Raw genomic sequence first — 21,811 nt, forward strand, 5'->3', positions numbered from 1 at the left:
CTAATTTGTCTAACGTGTCGGTTCATTTTCTGTCGCATGTTTTTTTGTGTCACATGGGAAAATGTGTTGCACATACTCCGAGTTGAAAGAAAAAAAAATAAATAATATGTGTATAGAATACAAATCATCAATAACATGTGCCAAACCAAACAAGCAAAACATAAGATTTAAAGGGAATTAAGCAACAGAATAGAACAATTTTTTTTTTATGGATTTAGACCATCTAATATAGGAGTTTAAAAACACCCCCCCCCCCCCCCCCAAAAAAAATAAAAAATAAAAAATAAAAAATAAAAAAAAAATATATATATATATATATATATATATATATATATATATATAAAAATTTAAAGGGGTTATCCAGGAAAAAAACTTTTTTTTATATATCAACTGGCTCCAGAATGTTAAACAGATTTGTAAATTACTTCTATTAAAAAATCTTAATCCTTTCAGTACTTATGAGCTTCTGAAGTTTAGGTTGTTCTTTTCTGTCTAAGTAATCTCTGATGACACGTGTCTCGGGAACCGCCCAGTTTAGAAGAGGTTTGCTATGGGAATTTGCTTCTAAACTGGGCGTTTCTCGAGACACGTGTCATCAGAGATAACTTAGACAGAAAAGAACAACCTTAACTTCAGAAGCTCATAAGTACTGAAAGGATTAAGATTTTTTTATAGAAGTAATTTACAAATCTGTTTAAATTTCTGGAACCAGTTGATATATAAAAAAAGTTTTTTCCTGGAATACCCCTTTAAAGGCATATTTTAAAGTTTAAAATGTATTGCATATTCTAAAAATCCTTGTGTAGAACTGTAAAACAATGAAAAAAAAAGAAGAAAAAGAAAATAGTTTAACCACTCCCCACCACGTTAAGCTGTGCCTTTGCCAAAATCACTCGCTTCTGGTAGTTTTTACACATCCTCTTGGCTGTTGGTTATTCTGTGAGCCAGACTCAAGCGTGGGGAACACGCCCATTTTTTGTTAACCACACCCATTTTCTTGTAATAAAAAAACATTCCAAGTGTTTTCAAAAGTGTAGGTTGTGCGGTGTAAAATTTGGGCTCAGAATTAGTCGCATGGATGGTGCGACAAAAATTTAAGCGCATAAACCGAGAAAAAAAGTTGGTTGGTCTCCAGGGGGCATGGCTATACTGGAGTGGGTGGGTGAAAAGCATTACTTCAGTAAATGCCTTCCATCCTGCCATGCACCCACTGCAGCATAGCCATGCCCCCCTCCTGGAGACCATGTGTCTTATTACATAATGTCTTTGGCCACAAGGAGTTCTGGGAAAGGTCAGAGACAACAGTAAAATAAAAGATTTGGACTTTCCACTTCTAAGTGTGGGTCCCCTGCATTAAAGGGGTACTTTTTTTTTTTTTTTTTTTAAATCACCAGGTACCAGAAAGTTAAACAGATTTGTAAATGACTTCTATTTAAAAACCTTAATTCTTTCAGTACTTCCTATATGCTCCACAGGAAGTTATTTTCTTTTTTAATTTCTTTCTGTCTGACTACAGTGCTTTCTGCTGACACCTCTGTCCATTTTTGGAACTGTCCGGAGCAGTATAGGTTTGCTATGGGGATTTGCTCCTACTCAGGACAGTTCCATAAATGGACAGAGGTGTCAGCAAAGAGCACTGGGGTCAGAGAGAAATGACATTCAAAAAGAAAAGAACTTTGTGTGGATCATACAGCAGCTGAAAAGTACTGGAAGGATTCATATTTTTAAATTGAAGTAATTCACAAATCTGTTGGTACCAGTTGATTTAAAAAGAAAATGTTTTCCAGAGGAGTACCCCTTTAAAAAGTGACAAAGCACAGCACAGCAGAAATAGAAGCATGCTGCACAATAATAGAACTTGCCATTAGGGGCTCGAAGGTTAAAGAATAATAAATCCTGTAATACCCCTTTAACATCCCTAGTCCTTTCTTCCCAAAATTCTGTGCAATGTTTCAGTGTATTTTGGTAATGTGATTCAGTGGTGACCCCCTCAGTTTTGTACAAATTTCTGTATCTGTAAGGGTTTTGCCCTTAGCTGTTCTGTTGACAAAGGGGTGTAGTTATGGTGGTAGTTATGGCTGAGAGGGGAAGGCGACTCATTGGCAACAAAGAACAATGGGGGAGATTTATCAAAACCTGTGCAGAGGAAGAGTGGTGCAGTTGCCCATAGCAACCAATCAGATTGCTTCTTTCATTTTCCACAGGCCTCTAAAGAGGCCTGTGGAAAATGAAATAAGCAATCTGATTGGTTGCTATGGGCAACTGCACCACTCTTCCTCTGCACAGGTTTTGATAAATCTCCCCCAATATCTTTCTATGCCACAGTAAGCAGAAAGACTAAAGTGATGTTGGGAATAATATAGGGGGATATTTATCAAAACCTGTGCAGAGGAAAAAATGCCCAGTTGCCCATAGCAACCAATCAGATCGCTTCTTTCATTTTGCAGAGGCCTTGTTAAAACTGAAAGAAGCTATCTGATTGGTTGCTATGGGCAACTGGGCAACTTTTCCTCTGCACAGGTTTTGATAAATCTCCCCCATAGTGATTTTATTACACTACCAGATTGGGGTTTATTGGGCAAAAAAGAAAAATCACTGGAGTGCTTCTTTATCTCCGTAATATCAACGGTTCACGTGAGCTGATATAGAGCTGTTTGCTAAGTAGAGTATATCAGCTAAATTCACATAAAACATTATAAATATGATAATAGGAAAATATTCAACAATTCTGGTATTGTCATCATGCATGAAGTACAGACTCAACGGTATTTAACAATGTGATATATAAACTCAGCATTCACATACTGTAGAATGTCTGGTGGAATAAGGGCACAAGTACAGGCAATGCTGCACCACCATACCCAGCTTGTAACAATAGTATTATACTGATAAATATAATATAAATGTACAGCATGGGCACACGCAAGATGCATGCTCTACTTCTAGTTATTCTGACAGAAGGCATCACTTAATATTGTCATGCTGCATGTATTATCTTTCTAAGGAGCATCCCTTTACTTCTTCAATTCTCATATTCCTTTTCTCTTTCTGTTTTAATTGCTCTTGAGCAGCATCAAGAAAAAAATCCCAATTCACCAAAATGAGTAAGTGCTATGAAGCCATGAAATGCGCCAATTTACCGCTGTCATTTCATGCTTCTGTCTCTTAAACTCTGACTATTTTCTTCAGTGGGGAAAATATCAAGTTTAAGTGTCTACAACCACTCCGAGTCCAACATTGCAAATAAACACCATCCACATATAAACCATAGCCTTGTTTTTCTTCAATAACAGGAATGCCTACATATAAATGTATATTCTCTAATTCCCCAGTGTGTGTTTTTTGTTTGGCCAAGATTGTTTCTCTCAAGATGCTTGGAAAGTTGGCAACTAACACCTGGCATATAACCCACAGATTGGTACACCCAGACGGAAGTTTACCTGACTTAACAATGATGAACTTAACTACAGAGTCTGAAATGTTGGAAGAGAAGGAGGAAAAGCAGATGGAGGTGTATGGACAGCAAAAAGGTCATGATCAGGACTCAGGAGATGAGTGGGAGAAAGGAGATGACAAAGGTGGAGGTGGAAGTGATGAGGAGGAGGAGGCTGAGGAAGAAGAATCGGAAGAGGAGGAAACATCAGGTATTGACTTAAAGGGGTACTCCACTGGCCAGCGTGGAGGGATCGCTGAAGGGATCAGCCGCGCCCCCTCATGATGTCATGACCACGCCCCCTCAATGCAAGTCTATGGGAGGGGCGTGTTGGCTGTCACGCCCCCTCCCATAGACTTGCATTGAGGGGGCATGGTCGTGACATTACAAGGGGCGTGGCCCACCCCCGAAGCACGAAAACATCGTTCTAGCCAAAGGCTCAGTTTTACTCCTATTGAGCTGCTGATAGATCCACTTTAATTTCTAAAATAGAAAATGTTAATCCAAATAATAAGTACACAAGAAGCGCCAACTAGAGTAGAGAAATGTATTTTATATCTTATTGATGGGAACATAGAGCCAATGGTAGCAAGAGAAATGAGCTCCATAGTCGCTCTTTTCTAGTTTTTGCACATAACATATGTTCTAGAATGCATAAATGTGTTTGATTAATAACATGTTTACATACAAACTAAATTATTAATAAAACATGCTTTTTTTCATTCAGATTCCAGAAATAAATGGCATCTTGTTATTGACCGGTTGACAGTTCTATTCCTAAAGTTTTTGGAATACTTCTATAAGTTACAAGTCTTTGCCTGGTGGTGTCTGGAGCTCCATATAACAAAAATAGTTACTTCGTACATCATATGGGTGACGTTGAGAGAGGTATAACATTTGTATTTTTTATTTAATAATGTTTTCTAACATAGTCTATGCAAAAGCGTCACACACTGTTTAAAAAAACACCCGGAATTCCACTGTTGGATTTTTTATACATATTACATTCATATTTAAAGCTTTAAACAGGGTTCACACTTCATGAAATCATTAGAAAAATATGTCTATAAAATATGTGTGAAAAACAACATTAGTTTTAATCTAATAATGTGTTCCATTAAAGTCTATGCCAAAGCGGCACACACAGTGCACACACTGGCCCTCATTTACTAAGAGTGTTGTGTAGGTTTCTTTGTGGGTTTTAATTCCCTACAATTTATTTTCCACTGTATTTACTAAGGTTTCCCTACATTTTCCACTTTCCCTACACTTTGCTTTTTTTTACACATGCTCTGATTTGCAGGGTTTTTCTCAGCTCAAATCCACCACATTTTATGTGGAAACCTTAGTAAATATGTTTGGTTTTTGTGAAAATGTCGGGAACACGCCCCTTTTCGGAGACCACGCCCCTTTCCCCGGAAGCCATGCCCCCTTTTTTGGGTTTTCTTAGCAAAATGGAGAGTTAGTCGGGGTTTTTTCAATTCTGGTGCACATTCTGGCGCAGACAGAATTTCTGGGCGCAATGCGACAGAATCTGGCGCACAACCCGACAAAACATTTTGGGTTTGCAATAGTAAATGAGGGCTACTGTCTGAAAAACAGCAGTATTCCTAATTTGCCCTCTGCTCACCCACTCATGTCCGGTAAGGAATAGACTTATTTATATAGACAGTGATCAAGCCAGGTATACACTCTGAAACAAATAGAGACAGGCATACTTGCGAATATATATATATACAGAAATTTACACATTAAACTTATAGATAGCCCTCCCCTACCCTCATTCTAATAAAAAGGGGGACCATTGGCCACTTTTACCAAATGGTTCTGATTGTTAAAAACAATGCTGTTAAATTAGCATTATAGCATAATCATTTAAATTTCATAGCATTATTTTAATTTAATCATTTTGTAACGCTAGGGTTTGTGAGAAAATATTAGTGGCATTGCAGGAGCAGCAACCTATGTAATCAGCCGATTTGCATAATAGGTATGGGGTATTAAATGACTTTTTCTTTAAAGGGGTTCTCCCTTGTTTATACAGTTTTTTCTTATTATGTTTGTGTGTTATGTGTGTATAAGTATGTGTTTTTTTTATGTGTGTTGTGATATATGTATTTTCTTACCTTTTGTGAAGATCCGGAAGCTGGCCCCTTTTTCTTCCAGTGGCTTGCTGTGTAACCTCGGCCTCCGCCATGTTGTGTTCGGTATGTGAGATGTCGGGGGTGTGTTCTTGTTTCTGTCCTTCCTATCTTCTGACGTCCGAGGCAAATCTTTTCTTCCTGTTTCTTCCGTGGCTCAGCGATGAATCTGCGGTCTCTTCCGACAAACTGTCTGCGCATGCGCGAGTACGCAAGTGCTACGCTAACAGCGTAGCGTACCTTAGGCCTACGCTAATAGCATAGCTTCGCGCAAGCGCAGACAGTTTGACAATTAGACAAAAAAAACTTTATTGGTAAAAAAAACAAAAAAAACTACCTGCGCATGCGCCGGAAGAGGCCGCAGATTTGTCGCTGAGCCACGGAAGAAACAGGAAGAAAAGATTTGCCTCGGACGTCAGATGATCCCACTTACAGAACACAACATGGCGGAGGCCGAGGTGCAAAGCAACCCACTGGAAGAAAAAGGGGCCAGCTTCCGGATCTTCACAAAAGGTAAGAAAATACATATATACATAATCACAACACACATAAAAAAACACATACTTATACACACATAACACACAAACATAATAACAAAAAACAGTATAAGCAAGGGAGAACCCCTTTAACACTTTTCATGAGTTATATTCAAAGAATTATTATTTTTTGTTTGGAACTGGTTGTCAATGAAATAAGGATTCAATGGTGAAATGTCTTCTTTAAGTGCATCTGACAGGAGGCCCTGTCAGGTATTCAGAAGCTATCGGAGTAGTCAGTCAAAGCCTCTGGTGCAAAAGTGTTCTGAAAGTATTTTATTCTTGACAGTTGTGAAGCAATACTAAGGGTGCAATAAATAAAAGTCATTTTTATTAGTATTATTAAATGCCTAATAAATATAACGTTTATCATTCTTATCTGAACACAGGTATCATTGCTCAACTATGTGTTTTTGGCTGCCTGGGCATTTGCCTTACCATATTCCCAGTTACGTCCATTAGCGTCTAGTGTTTGCACCATCTGGACTTGTGTGATCATTGTATGCAAAATGTTGTATCAACTTGCAACCATTGAACCACTGAACTTTTCCAGTAACTGTACCAAGGTAAGTTATATTACATAAACAACTATGGTCAGCATTATTTTCCCAATACTATCAAATATAAAAACTGATCAGGCACACAGAAATGCAACACATTAGGTCTGCTTTATATCTTGAAGTGTCTTGACAATGTGGGGGAACAAATAAAAAGGTATATAATACTTAAACTAGACATTCTACAAATGCATCCTTAGTCAGCCTAATTTTAGTTTGCACTATCAGTAATTTGGATTTGTTTTTGGTGAATTTATTTGCAGAATTTTGGTACAATTGTGGTGCTTTTGTGATGCATTTAAAGGGGTATTCCAGGTAAAAACTTTTTTTTATATATCAACTGGCTCTGGAAAGTTAAACAGATTTGTAAATTACTTCTATTAAAAAATCTTAATCCTTCCAATAGTTATTGGCTTCTGAAGTTGAGTTGTTGTTTTCTGTCTAACTGCTCAATGATAACTCACGTCTCGGGAGCTGTGCAGTTCCTATGGGGAAATTTTCCCATCATGCACAGTTCCCGGGACGTTACATCATCACAGAGCAGTTAGACAGAAAACTTCAGAAGCTAATAACTATTGGAAGGATTAAGATTTTTAAATAGAAGTAATTTACAAATCTGTTTAACTTTCTGGAGCCAGTTGATATATATAAAAAGTTTTTGCCTGGAATACCCCTTTAAGAAACACCACCTTTTATGCAAAATCACTCCCCACCCAGTTCTGTTTAATAGACAAGTATGAAGAAAGAAAGCAGGAAACATACTCACCAAGCCATAGAATCCAAAAAAGATGACTTTATTCCAAATCATAGATGGTGCAGCATACAGAGAAACGTGAGTTCCAATTGCGGGGAGGGAGAGCGGCTGCCCCACGGACGCGGGGGCACATCACTGAACTAGTCTCCATTCAGTGGTGTGCCATCGCATCTTGAGAGCGGCCATTCTCCCTCCCGGCAATTGGAACTCATGTTTCTCTGTATGCTGCACCATCTACAGTATGATTTGGAATAAAGTCATCTATTTTGGATTCTCTGGCTTGTTGAGTGTGTTTCCCGCTTTCTTTCTTCATACTTGTCCATTTGACATACATTTGTTCCTGCTTGGAATCAGCAGCTCCTCAGCAATCCACAGCAGCTGTCCACAACTAGCGGTAGAGATTCACATGGCTACTATAACAGAGGCATTAGCAGTGCCTGACAACCCCTCTTCTCTGCTACTTATTTTAAAGTTTTGTTTTATTTGGTTTCACAATCTGTCAACAACAAATTTTGCAAATGTATTTACCCTGTGTATTGTAGTTTGTGCATAAACATTGGACAATATAATGAAAATCATATTGTTTAATAGTTATCGGTCCTCTACAGTATACTGTATATTAGAATATTAGTCTGTTATATAACATGTACCTTTTGTCTTTATATTTAGCCTTTTCTCAATCAGACAAATTTTATAAGGGAAGAAGACTTTCAGAAATCACTCCTCTATAGTGGTCCAATCGATCCATCTGGATGGGTGGGATTGAAAAAGTCTGTGCCCCTTCTTTCCTACTTACGGGTAATTTGTATTTCTTTTATGCATATTCAAATCAGTTACTTAGTGATATATTGTTATGGCATAGCAAGATATGGAGAAATTTAAACAACAACAACAGCTTGTATAAAATCCAGTTACTGGGATGCTATCCATAAAGATAAAGCTAACCAAATCTGAAGATTTAGGCAGGATCTGCTGTCAATTTAATGTGTATGTGGTGTATAATGTAATGTGCAGGGGCCTTGCTGGGGGGGGGGGGGGGGGGCTAACAGGGCTGTAGCCTCGGGTCTCAGGCCTATAGCCGCGGGTCTCTGGCTGTTTTATTTATTTATTTATTTTTATTGCCACCGCTGCTTTAAGACAGCAGTGGCTTCTGGAAAGTGACATGATGCTCCAAGTTCTGACCCCCTTAGACTTTTTTCTTTGGGTCATCTGAAGGCAATTGTCTATGCTGTGAAGATACGAGATGTGCAGCACCTGAAACTACGGATACTGGAAGCCTGTGCCTAGCATTTCTCCTGCAGTGTTGCTATCAGTGTGTGAAGAGTGGGAGAAGAGGGTTGTATTGACAATCCAACAAAATGGGCAGCACATTGAACACATTTTATAAGTGGTCAGAAACTTGTAAATAACTCATGAAAGAATAAAGTTACGTTAAAACCAAGCACATTGTTTTTCTTGTGAAATTCCCAATAAGTATGATGTGTCATATGACCCTTGTTACGCCTAGCGCTCCGGGTCCCCGCTCCTCCCCGGAGCGCGTACGGCGTCTCTCTCTCCGCAGCGCCCCGGTCGGTCCCGCTGACCGGGAGCGCTGCACTGTCATGGCCGTCGGGGATGCGATTCGCACAGCGGGACGCGCCCGCTCGCGAATCGCATCCCAGGTCACTTACCCGTTCCCGTCCCCTGCTGTCATGTGCTGGCGCGCGCGGCTCCGCTCTCTAGGGCGCGCGCGCGCCAGCTCCCTGAGACTTAAAGGGCCAGTGCACCAATGATTGGTGCCTGGCCCAATTAGCTTAATTGGCTTCCACCTGGTCCCTGACTATATCTGACCTCCTCCCATGCACTCCCTTGCCGGATCTTGTTGCCCTTGTGCCTAGTGAAAGCGTTTTGTGTGTCCAAAGCCTGTGTACCAGAACTTCTGCTATCCACCCTGACTACGAACCTTGCTGCCTGCCCCGACCTTCTGCTACGTCCGACCTTGCTTCTGTCTACTCCCTTGTACCGCGCCTATCTTCAGCAGCCAGAGAGGTTGAGCCGTTGCTAGTGGATACGACCTGGTCACTACCGCCGCAGCAAGACCATCCCGCTTTGCGGCGGGCTCTGGTGAAAACCAGTAGTGACTTAGAACCGGTCCACTAGCACGGTCCACGCCAATCCCTCTCTGGCACAGAGGATCCACCTCCTGCCAGCCGGCATCGTGACAGTAGATCCGGCCATGGATTCCGCTGAAGTTCCTCTGCCAGTTGTCGCCGACCTTCCCACACTGGTCGCCCAGCAAGCCCGACAGATCGCCCAGCAAGCCCAACAGATTGCCCAACAAGACCACCAGCTGTCGTACTTGACCACCATGACTCAGCAACTCCAGTCGCAGCTACAGCAGATTCAGTCTCAGCTACAGCAGCAGCAACCATCTCCTCCGCCAGCTCCTGCACCTCTTCCGCAGCGAGTGGCCACTCCTAGCCTCCGCCTGTCCTTGCCGGACAAATTTAATGGGGACTCTAAGTTTTGCCGTGGCTTTCTTTCGCAATGTTCCCTGCACTTGGAGATGATGTCGGATCAGTTTCCTACTGAAAGGTCTAAGGTGGCTTTCGTAGTCAGCCTTCTGTCTGGAAAAGCCCTGTCATGGGCCACACCGCTCTGGGACCGCGATGACCCCGTCACTGCCTCTGTACACTCCTTCTTCTCGGAAATTCGAAGTGTCTTTGAGGAACCTGCCCGAGCCTCTTCTGCTGAGTCTGCCCTGCTGAACCTGGTCCAGGGTAATTCTTCCGTTGGCGAGTACGCCATACAATTCCGTACTCTTGCTTCTGAACTTTCCTGGAATAATGAGGCCCTCTGCGCGACCTTTAAAAAAGGCCTATCCAGCAACATTAAAGATGTTCTGGCCGCACGAGATACTCCTGCTAACCTGCATGAACTCATTCATCTAGCCACTCGCATTGACATGCGTTTTTCTGAGAGGCATCAAGAGCTCCGCCAGGAAAAAGACTTAGATCTCTGGACACCTCTCCCACAGTCTCCATTGCAATCTGCGCCTAGGCCTCCCGCCGAGGAGGCCATGCAAGTGGACCGGTCTCGCCTGACCCTGGAAGAGAGGAATCGCCGTAAGGAAGAGAATCTTTGTCTGTACTGTGCCAGTACCGAACATTTTTTGGTGGATTGCCCCATCCGTCCTCCACGTCTGGGAAACGCACGCTCGCACCCAGCTCTCGTGGGTGTGGCGTCTCTTGATGCTAAGTCGGCTTCTCCACGTCTCACGGTGCCTGTACGGATTTCGCCTTCAGCCAGCTCTTCCCTCTCAGCCGTGGCCTGCCTGGACTCTGGTGCCTCTGGGAATTTTATTCGGGAGTCCTTGGTGAATAAATTCCGCATCCCGGTGACCCGTCTTGTCAAGCCACTCCACATTTCCGCGGTCAACGGAGCCAGGTTGGATTGCACCGTGCGTTTCCGCACGAAGCCCCTCCTAATGTGCATCGGACCTCATCATGAGAAAATTGAGTTTTTGGTCCTCTCCAATTGCACTTCTGAAATTCTCCTTGGACTACCCTGGCTTCAACACCATTCCCCAACCCTGGATTGGTCCACAGGGGAGATCAAGAGCTGGGGTACCTCTTGCTTCAAGGACTGCCTTAAACCGGTTCCCAGTACTCCCTGCCGTGACCCTGTGGTTCCTCCTGTATCCGGTCTCCCTAAGGTCGTTATGGACTCTGCCCGCCTTAAGAAGTGTCTCTCCCCCCCTCCCAGTCCACTCAGGCAAGCCTCGGTGCCTCCTCATGGCCCTCGTCCTGGTGTCACACTGCCCCGTGCCAGGCCTCGCCCTCTGCCCTCCCTCCCCATTCCCACTCCTGCTGTACTGCCTGCCGTTGAGGAATCCCTCCATCCTTTCCCGGTGTCCTCATCCCAGGGGGGGCAGTTACCAGACAAAGAGAAGGGGAGACCTAAGGGGGGGGGTACTGTTACGCCTAGCGCTCCGGGTCCCCGCTCCTCCCCGGAGCGCGTACGGCGTCTCTCTCTCCGCAGCGCCCCGGTCGGTCCCGCTGACCGGGAGCGCTGCACTGTCATGGCCGTCGGGGATGCGATTCGCACAGCGGGACGCGCCCGCTCGCGAATCGCATCCCAGGTCACTTACCCGTTCCCGTCCCCTGCTGTCATGTGCTGGCGCGCGCGGCTCCGCTCTCTAGGGCGCGCGCGCGCCAGCTCCCTGAGACTTAAAGGGCCAGTGCACCAATGATTGGTGCCTGGCCCAATTAGCTTAATTGGCTTCCACCTGGTCCCTGACTATATCTGACCTCCTCCCATGCACTCCCTTGCCGGATCTTGTTGCCCTTGTGCCTAGTGAAAGCGTTTTGTGTGTCCAAAGCCTGTGTACCAGAACTTCTGCTATCCACCCTGACTACGAACCTTGCTGCCTGCCCCGACCTTCTGCTACGTCCGACCTTGCTTCTGTCTACTCCCTTGTACCGCGCCTATCTTCAGCAGCCAGAGAGGTTGAGCCGTTGCTAGTGGATACGACCTGGTCACTACCGCCGCAGCAAGACCATCCCGCTTTGCAGCGGGCTCTGGTGAAAACCAGTAGTGACTTAGAACCGGTCCACTAGCACGGTCCACGCCAATCCCTCTCTGGCACAGAGGATCCACCTCCTGCCAGCCGGCATCGTGACAACCCTCTTCCTATTGAAAAAACAAAAGTGTTATTCAAAATGGCCAACTTCAAAATGGCCGCCATGGTCACCACCCATCTTGAAAAGTTTCCCCCTCACATATACTAATGTGCCACAAACAGGAAGTTAATATCACCAACCATTCCCATTGTATTAAGGTGTATCCATATAAATGGCCCACCCTGTATATTACAAATGTACATATAATGTTATTGTCTACATTATATAAAAAAAATTTTTTGCTAATGACAGGTACACTTTAAAGAAATCTTAATGAAAATGCTAAAGTCTTGGTTTCTTTTTTAAAAGTTGTAACCATGTTGGGTTTCTGAAGAAAATATTCCATTCTTTGTTTAGTTGTCTATTTCAGGTTCATGGCTTAAGACCCTTTTAGATAGGACAACTAATGCCAGGATACAAGCTCTGATCTCTTTGATTGACGCTCGTTCTTTGCATGGCTTGATGATCATGCAGTCAGGGCCACGCAAGTGATCTCTGGATCGTTCACACAGACCATTCATTCCATCTTTCGTTGGCCACACATTCCCAATTATACAAGGAGTTGGGGCCAGTGAACAAGAATTTTTTAACAATTGGATCAGATGATGAAGGAGCATTTGCTTGTTCATCATCTGATCAAAGGGCCTATTACACAGAGCAATCTCGACCTCTTTAAACGATAATTGTTGCCATGTAGCTGCGTAATGATCCTACTGAACGTAACATTTGGATTGGTCGTTGGGACAAAATAATTACAGAGAAAAGGAGTTACATAACTAGATGTATAACTTTTCACTTTCTCGTCCCTTACAGAACAACTTACTCATGCTATTCATATTAGCTTTTGAAGTGACCATCTACCGGCATCAGGAATATTATAGGTGTAGAAACAATCTGAATGCACCAGTTACAAAAACAATATTTCATGATATCACAAGACTGCACTTGGATGATGGGCTCATAAATTGTGCCAAGTATTTCATAAACTATTTTTTCTACAAGTTTGGTATGGAGGTAAGCATTTTAAGATGCATTTAAAGGTAAATTTTTCTAAAATAATTGGAAAACAATCTCATTTTAAAAAAAGAGTTCAAAAAATAATTATTTATTTGATACATGAAGGAATCTATTTATTTATTTATTACAATTTTACATGGACTTTGTGTGCAAATCTATAACTGTAAACATAAGATGGAAGGGAAGATGTCTGGATAGCCATGGTTTCCTCTGGCAATAATAAACCACTCTGAAACTTTTCATTGAGCGTTTGAAATGATCAACTATCATTTCACATACGCACGCTGTGGTAATCTATTTGCCAGCAACCTAGAATGAAAGTTTCACCATATCTGTCGAATATACAAAAGAAATGGCAGGTGGGGGCACTCTCAAGGTGTGCAATGTTATCTAAGCCTGTTCTATGGCTCCTTATGGATCATATATACAGATATGACGGCCCGGGGTACTCACATGAAAACGCCACCTGCGGGGTGCATATTAGAAAAGCTGCAGTATCGTAGTAATATTATATAGAAAGGATAATATGCACTCACCGCTAGGCTATGGCTGTCAATCCTAGGAGTCCGGGGACACGAGTGGAGTCGGCGTCTACATGGAGCACTCACCATATCTGTACCAAGCATAAAAATAGACAAAACTTGGCTGATTTCAGTGGTATCAGTTTTCCGAAAGTAAATTTGGGCTTTCAACACTAATATTTGCGATTAACAAAATTGCCATAGAAAAGTTTGGCTACAAAGACAATGTATAAGTCATTTGGCATTCAGTGAAAACACCTAGGGCTATGTTCACACGATGGAATTCCGCAGCACCAGAGTCCCATTGATTTCAATAGGATTCTACTGCACTGTCCACATAGCAGAATGTCCATGCCAGAAACATCTGGCACGGAAAATCAAATGTCTATTTTTTTCTGCTTACTCCACACAGAAATGCATTGCCATCTATGAGACAGCGCATTTACGAGTGGTCCTAGTTTCGGAATGCCGGCTCTCCGCTGTCAGGGCAATATGTGCCCGCTGTGTGAACATTAGCCCGTGTGAACAGAAAGTGGTGACTTTACGGTCAATGCCGTATTACACTGAATTTTCATTTTCCTTTTCTTCTGCAGACTTGCTTCTTACTGTCTGTTAATGTAATCGGCCAGAGGATGGATTTCTTTGCCATGATCCATTCATTTTGGCTCTTTGCCGTACTGTACAGACGCAGGAGAAAAGCAATTGCAGAAATCTGGCATAAATATTGCTGCTTTCTTGCCTGTATTATTACATTCCAGTACTTCGTATGTATTGGCATTCCTCCGGCTCCATGTAAAGGTAAAATATCATCTTTCATCTATAAGTATTTGTTAGTGCAGCTCTTAAAAAAAAGTGCCAAGTGACCCATATGCCAAGAAGTAATTGTTTTTAAACATGTTACCTCTCTTTTTAGACTACCCTTGGAGACACAACGGAGCCAAATTTAATTCCAATATAATTAAATGGTTGTACTTTCCAGACTTTATTGTGAGACCTAACCCCCTATTTCTCATCTGTAAGTATACAGCACATTGGCATAAATTTTGGTAATTCACCCTGTGCTTTCTTCTGAGACATCCATCACAGTATTTTAATGTCATTCACCTAAATATGCCAGTAATGTTCTCACTGATAGTCCTACACTTCAGGTGCTCGGGATTTAGCACAGCCGCTGTGAGAAAACATTACCCAAAGAAAGATCATCCCACTGAGAAACCTCGTAGGAAATGAAACCACCTTGATAAAGGATTTTCGAAACGCGTTGAATTTTAATGATGTGGTTTGTCTGAACTATTTTTATGGACATAGAATAAATGTTTATTTTTTATATTTTTCCTACACCCGGAGTGCTGGATTCATTTCCTATGAGGTTTCTCAGTGGGATGAACTTTCTCTGGATTTATTTATAATTTATATAAATGTGAAAAGTTTTAACATGTACAGACAAAAAAAAAATGTATATTAAAATATGTGGGTTCTTAATTTCTGTACACACATCACCCCATACACATTTAAATTCTGTAGTTTTTCTATGTGGCAAAACCTTTTTTCAAATAGAGTTTGTGCTGCATACTGTACATGTGTATAACTGCTATGAGGCTGCCAAGAGAAGCGTACATCACTGCACATGTGCCACCTCCTGTGGTCGGATGGTGCTTACCGTATTTTTCGCCCTATAGGACGCTCCGGCATATAAGACGCACCCAATTATAAAGGTGCAAAATCTAGAAAAAAAAGATTCTGAACCCAACAGTGATCTTCAACCTGCGGACCTCCAGATGTTGCAAAACTACAACTCCCAGCATGCCCGGACAGCCGTTGGCTGTCCGGGCATGCTGGGAGTTGTAGTTTTGCAACATCTGGAGGTCCGCAGGTTGAAGACCACTGGTATAGGAGGTAATACTCACGTGTCCCCGACGCTCCGGACGTCTTCTTCCCCGGGATCCATGCTCTCCGTCACCGTCATCAAGTCTCCGTCATCATGTCGCTACGCACGCCGCTCCTATTGGATGACGGGACGGCGTGTGCGACGACGTGAGGACGTCGAAGGAGAGCGCCGGCCATGCAGGGGATCCCGGCACGGAGCAGACACCGAGGAGGCAGGTAAGGTCCCTCCCGATGCAGCCAGGTTAGTGTCACTTTACCTTCAGACGCGGCAGTCAGCTTTGATCGCCGCGTCTGAAGGGTTAATACAGGGCATCACCGCGATCGTTGATGTCCTGTATTAGCCGCGGGTCCCGGCCGTTGATGGCCGCAGGGACCGCTGCGATAGGTGTGTATTCGCTGTAAAAGATGCACCGACTTTTTCCACCCAGTTTTGGGGAAGAAAAAGTGCGTCTTATACGGCGAAAAATACGGTATGTGCGGTTTCACTGGGATAGGGGAATCCGAACACAGCTTTTTGGCTCTGTAGCATAGCAGAGGAGAAGATAGGATAAATATGTATATCATATATAATTATATGCCTGTGTTACTTCATTTTAAAATGAAGACGGGCAACAGTAACCTATTCATGTATTATCAATGTATGTAAATAGCTATATAAATAAGATATAGTATGGTGCTAGCCCTAGATCATTGACATTTTGTGACCATTCAAGAAGTGTGACATAAGTGATATAACCCATAGGCAATCTGTAGGTCTCTGATGTCTGGTGCTTAGTCCAGAATTGTTTTTGTTGTCTTCCTGATAGAAAACAGTAACAGCAAGAGCAACATCAGTGACACAGTTCTTAGATATATTATGTTGAACAGGCAAAGTACAGTATAGTCATTTTTTTGCCCTGTAGAATTCTCAGTTCAGTAGATAAAATTTCCTTTTGTATAGACAAAGAGAAAGACAAGAAAACCATCTTATCATGATTAGAAATATCAGAGCTACCGAAAATTTGCCTTATTGGATTATCAACTTTTTTGCTATGTACTTTCATCTGGATTAATCCTGGCTCTTATAATATGACTTTACAGTATAACTAAACAGATACTGTTTGCACTGTCCCATTGCCCCACTTTCATTGTCTCATTGTCCAGTTAGTGAAGTGCAATACCACTGTGTATATTTTATATTTTTAGCATTTTATACCATTGTAACCATTTTATCTAGTGACCGGTCTGCGACAAGGGCCCTGCCGCAGACCTCACGTCATTTTTCCAAATAAATGTTATAATTTTATGCTATTTTAGACACGTTTTCTTTTTTCTCTCTCTCTTTCTTCTAATTTTTGACCTTATATCTTTTACCCTGACCTAGCCTAGCAGGACTGCCTCCCCTTTTTACACATGATAAGAAATATGTTAGTACTTTGTCAGATTCAATATGCAATATATGCAAGTCAGCATACAATATTAATATGTATGAAATAAACTTTGTAATTTCATTATTTTGTACACCACAGTTACTCTTACCATTGTACTGAATACATTACTAGTTGCCATTCCTCTGTGTATGGAGCATCCTTAGTTGGTTACTCTTTCCCTAAATGAAATAGGCACTCCATCTGTCAGGGTCATTGTTAGGATCTAAAAAGATTTGGGCATGTGTCCCGAGGCATGTTCTGCCCCCCCCCCCCCCCACCTCAAAAAATATATATATATATGCACATAGTATAAAGTATGTATAAATAATATATATAGCGTATCTACACTCCCCCATCATTATTCTCTTATATTACTTTGCCATGAAATCTGTACCTATAGATACATGATCCCTACACCAAATAACTGGTATGTATAATAGTCTAATAGTCTATCTCTCCATAATGCAGTCCTGCACTTACTACCTACTAATAGTATTATTCAAGGACCAAATAACCCATCCACCCTATGACCACATATACAGTAGTGTATCTACTGCAAAGACCAACATAACCAATATTACCCCTATGCAATGTCCATTTAGTGGTAGACACAAGGATTATATAGGAGCTCTGCAGCCTGTATAAGTGATGACAGTTGCATCCAGTGATTCATAAGTGGGATCTTCTATGATCGGAGTCGTTCTCTTTACCTTTTTTTCTTTATCTGACTCAGACCACCATGGCAACTACTTTAGCTAAAGACTACTCTAGCTGAGGAATATTATTTATCATTTTCAAATAATGCCCATTGGATACCCCCTCTCATTAAAGGATAAGTATCATGAAAAGAAAACATATCCCCTCCCTCGCAGGGGGGGGGGGGGAGGGGTCTGATCACTGGAATCCCACGCGATCTGCTGTTTGGAGCATCGGCTCTTCATCACAGGGGCACATCACGGCCCCTGCCCAAAGCGGGAGCCACAACACCCCCTCCATATAGTTCTATGGGAGAGCCGTTCAGCAATCTTCATCTCTACCATAGAACTGTATAGAGAAGGCTTGGTGGCCCCCGCTTTGGGAGAGGGTTGTGACATGCCCCTGTGATGGAGAGCCGGGGCTCCAAATAGCAGATGGCGAGGAGCCCCAGCACTCGGACCCCTGCAATCTAAAACTTATCCCCTTTGGATAGGGGATACGTTTTTTTTCATGATACTTATACTTTAATAATGTCCCATGGGCCTCCATATAGTAATAATGCTCTCTGTCCCTCAATACAGTAATAATGACTCTGTGCCTCCATTAAGTAATTTGCTCCCTTTCCCTCAATACAGTAATAATGTCCCGTTTTGCCTCCATACAGTAATAATAACCCCTGTGCCTCCATATAGTAATAATTCCCTCCTGTGTCTCCATTCAATAATACTGCTCCCTGTGTCTCCATTCAGCAGTAATTCCTACTACTAGCAATGCCCCTGCCATCCGTCACTGTACTGTGCTTCTGTATGGCACCATATATGGGAGAATATGGAATCTGACAGAAACAAAATCATTATGTTTCCTAATAAAATGAGAGGCACACAATAATACAGAAGGGCCCCATATGGGCTTGAGTCCTTAAGATATCTTTTTAAAAAGAGTGACATGCCTAGACCCATTAAGACGTGACTGAACAAAAATGCTTTCTTGACATCACACAGCTAGTTCTGGTAAAAAAAAGGCGGAAAGGATTTTTTTCTTCTTTTATTAGATAGAGTTTTTAACTGGACTTCTTGTGTTAACACTAGTGAAGACTGAGTGGGATGCCTATGGAAACTGGAATCAGAATAGAACAAAACAATGTACAAGATATATATATATATATATATATATATATATATATATATATATATATATATAATATCACCTCCTTTCCTCCATCTTTATGACTGTTCCTCCGTCTTTATGACTGTTCAGAGCAATAGAATTTATGGTAATATGTGATGAACTACTTTAGAGGGATTATTCAGGGAAAAACTTTTTTATATATCAACTGGCACCAAAAAGTTAAACAGATTTGTAAATTACTTCTATTAAAAAATCTTAATCCTTTCAGTACTTATGAGCTGCTGAAGTTGAGTTAGTTTCTGTCTAAGTGCTCTCTGATAATCAGACAACAGGTCATTTATATAGGCAGCTCTAATTATATAAATGACCTGTTGTTTGAGTATACCATTCTAAAGCCACTGAGGAAGGGGCTAGTACACACTTGTCCATGCCCTGAAATGCGTTTGGCCTACCTACCCTGTCTGAACAATGTGCTAAGGAAGGACTTTTTATTTAGGAACTTTACCTGGATTACTATCTGACCGCTATTAGATTGAAAATGTTGCCGCTCCTGCCGCCACACTGTTCCAACTACATTCATTTGTGTACCCTGTCAGGTACTATTCCAGCTGCCTCCATCTGTGTACCCTACCTTTTACCCTGCCAGGTACTACTCCAGCTGCCTCTATCTGTGTACCCTGCCAGGTACTATTTCATATACCACCGCATACCACTGTGTGTGCTTCCATCTGTGTACCCTGCCAGGTACTACTTTGCATACCACCGTGTGGCTCCAGTGCTTCAAAATCACTGGAGCTCTGCAGCTGCTGGCCGCAACAGAAACAGCTTACCATCTACACGTGCCCGGTCTGGAGCACCTTGGCTGTATACTGTTCCGGCATGGTCGCAATATTATTTACTGTACACCGTCAATTTTTACATCAGCGGAGCCTTTACAGAGTTGTGGATGGCGATTATTCAAGGAGCAGTGAACGGTACATAGTACCATCAGTTATTCAGCTACCGCATTATTGAATACGTACTGCTATTGAATGTGAATTGAGGTCAATCACCATTGCAGTTATATATATATTCAGAAGTGTCCTTCCATAAACACTGTATCTCACAAAAAAATTCCCAAGGGTTTCACAGGGTTAGATAATTGTTCACAAATTCCCATCTGGGCCTAGGCACAGATGGGACTGATTCCCAATACCCGGAACCCCCCTATTTAAAATGTAACTTTTATTTCATCCGTTTAAAAAGTTTAACCTATCTGATCATATATGTAGATATAGTATTCAAATTACATAGGGAAAAACGGGACCATTGATGGTATTTGTTTATCCACTTCTGGTTGGGGAATTGCTGTAATGTTATATTGATAAGTATCGCTTTAATCGTGCTTGTTCTGCCACCTTAATACATTTGCTCTTTACACATTGGCAGCAAGTTCTCCCTTATTGTGGTTTGTCCCTATGCTATTAAAAACTCACTGACGTTTCGCTCGATAAGACCAGCTTTGTCAAGGGTCAAAAAAAAAAGTTTTTTCCTGGAATGCCCCTTTAAGGCTAATTTTACACCAAAGTTTCAACCAGTGATGTCAAAAGGACCTGATATGAATGATAATGCTGGATCTCTATAAGAACATAAGGCTTTTTACATGATTTCATCATTCCACCTATTTAGATTTAATGAGAATTTTAGTTTTCTTTAGTTACCATATTCATGTAAACACATGTACTTACCTGTACTAGTAATGTACCTCTTTGTTAATTCTCATTTACTATCTGTTCATCAGATGACTTCATGCTATTGCTTTGTGCATCTCTTCAAAAGCAAGTGTTTGAGGATGAAAATAAGGCAGCAGTACGGATCATGGCAGGAGATAATGTGGAGATATGTATGAATCTTGATGCTGCATCATTTAGCCAACACAATCCGGTCCCTGACTTTATCCACTGCAGGTATATACACTGTGCACAGTTTGAAGCGATTGTTAACGTATACACCTTTCTTTTGCTCACCTTCCTATGTAAAACAGTTATTGATATATGTTTATGGAAAAGCAAATATGGAAAAATGAACAGTGGTGATGACAGGATAGGGGATAGCTGAATGGTGGGGGACAGACCCCTGGAACCCCCATGGAAACAGAGATCAATTGTCCCCCTAGTGAATGGAGCAGCAGCGCACATGCACAGCAACTACTCCGGTCACTGTCTATGGGACTTCATAATGTATTTGAGTTTAGGGTTTAATTATGTTCTTAAGTCACGCATGCGTACTGCCACTTCATTCACTTGGGGGAAAACTGACCTCTGTTCTCATGGGAATTCCAGGGGTAAGATCCCCACACTAGATAGGGGTTAGAAGCCTTGTAGTTATAGTTATACTGTAATCCACTGCTCTATAAAAATATTAATTGAAATTTATATCCACCTTTAATATTTCTTGTTTTGCAGATCGTATCTGGACATGTGCAAAGTAATAATATTCAGTTACCTCTTCTGGTTTGTCCTCACCATCATATTTATTACGGGAACTACAAGAATCAGTATATTCTGCATGGGCTATTTGGTGGCCTGTTTTTACTTCCTCCTATTTGGGGGTGACTTACTGCTAAAGCCTATACGAAGTATCCTACGCTACTGGGATTGGTTGATAGCATACAATGTGTTTGTTATAACCATGAAAAACATATTATCGGTAGGTATTTCCATGCTTTGAAATGATACCCCACTCTTTCACACCTGATTGCACTCCTCTGCCAATTTTCTGGCTTAGCCTAGCACTATATATTAGTGGCTATAGGTCTTTTAGACCTTATGTCTGGAGACATTCAAATATGCCATCTAAAACTGCCATCTAAAGTGCTTCTTAAATGTGATATCAAGAATTATACCAGAATTGAACCAGAAGGGAACAAAAGGGAACTAACTCAACATTATAACTACAAAAGTAAGTCACTCTTTTCAGAAAAAAACAAAAAACAAACATGCACTCACTTATTACTTACATCATTGCAATACATTTTCTCTTCTATCCCCCACTGATTTCTCCGGCGGACTCTATATACATCTGTCCATGCC

At 41.8% G+C, this 21,811-nt stretch overlaps 1 protein-coding gene across 1 annotated transcript in view; it reads left to right on the plus strand.

The window, feature by feature from the left end:
• Positions 1–21,811, plus strand: part of PIEZO2 (piezo type mechanosensitive ion channel component 2) — a 398,577-nt gene that overhangs the window by 290,178 nt on the left and 86,588 nt on the right. The window contains exons 19-28 of the mRNA XM_056521559.1: positions 3,072–3,104; positions 3,415–3,644; positions 4,161–4,321; positions 6,500–6,676; positions 8,091–8,219; positions 12,896–13,096; positions 14,214–14,418; positions 14,534–14,635; positions 20,521–20,686; positions 21,185–21,428. Coding sequence (XP_056377534.1) covers positions 3,072–3,104; positions 3,415–3,644; positions 4,161–4,321; positions 6,500–6,676; positions 8,091–8,219; positions 12,896–13,096; positions 14,214–14,418; positions 14,534–14,635; positions 20,521–20,686; positions 21,185–21,428 — 1,648 coding nt within the window. The remainder of the gene's footprint in view (positions 1–3,071; positions 3,105–3,414; positions 3,645–4,160; positions 4,322–6,499; positions 6,677–8,090; positions 8,220–12,895; positions 13,097–14,213; positions 14,419–14,533; positions 14,636–20,520; positions 20,687–21,184; positions 21,429–21,811) is intronic.

Source organism: Hyla sarda, chromosome 5 (genome assembly GCF_029499605.1).
Source record: "Hyla sarda isolate aHylSar1 chromosome 5, aHylSar1.hap1, whole genome shotgun sequence".
Classification (NCBI taxonomy): Eukaryota; Metazoa; Chordata; class Amphibia; order Anura; family Hylidae; genus Hyla; species Hyla sarda.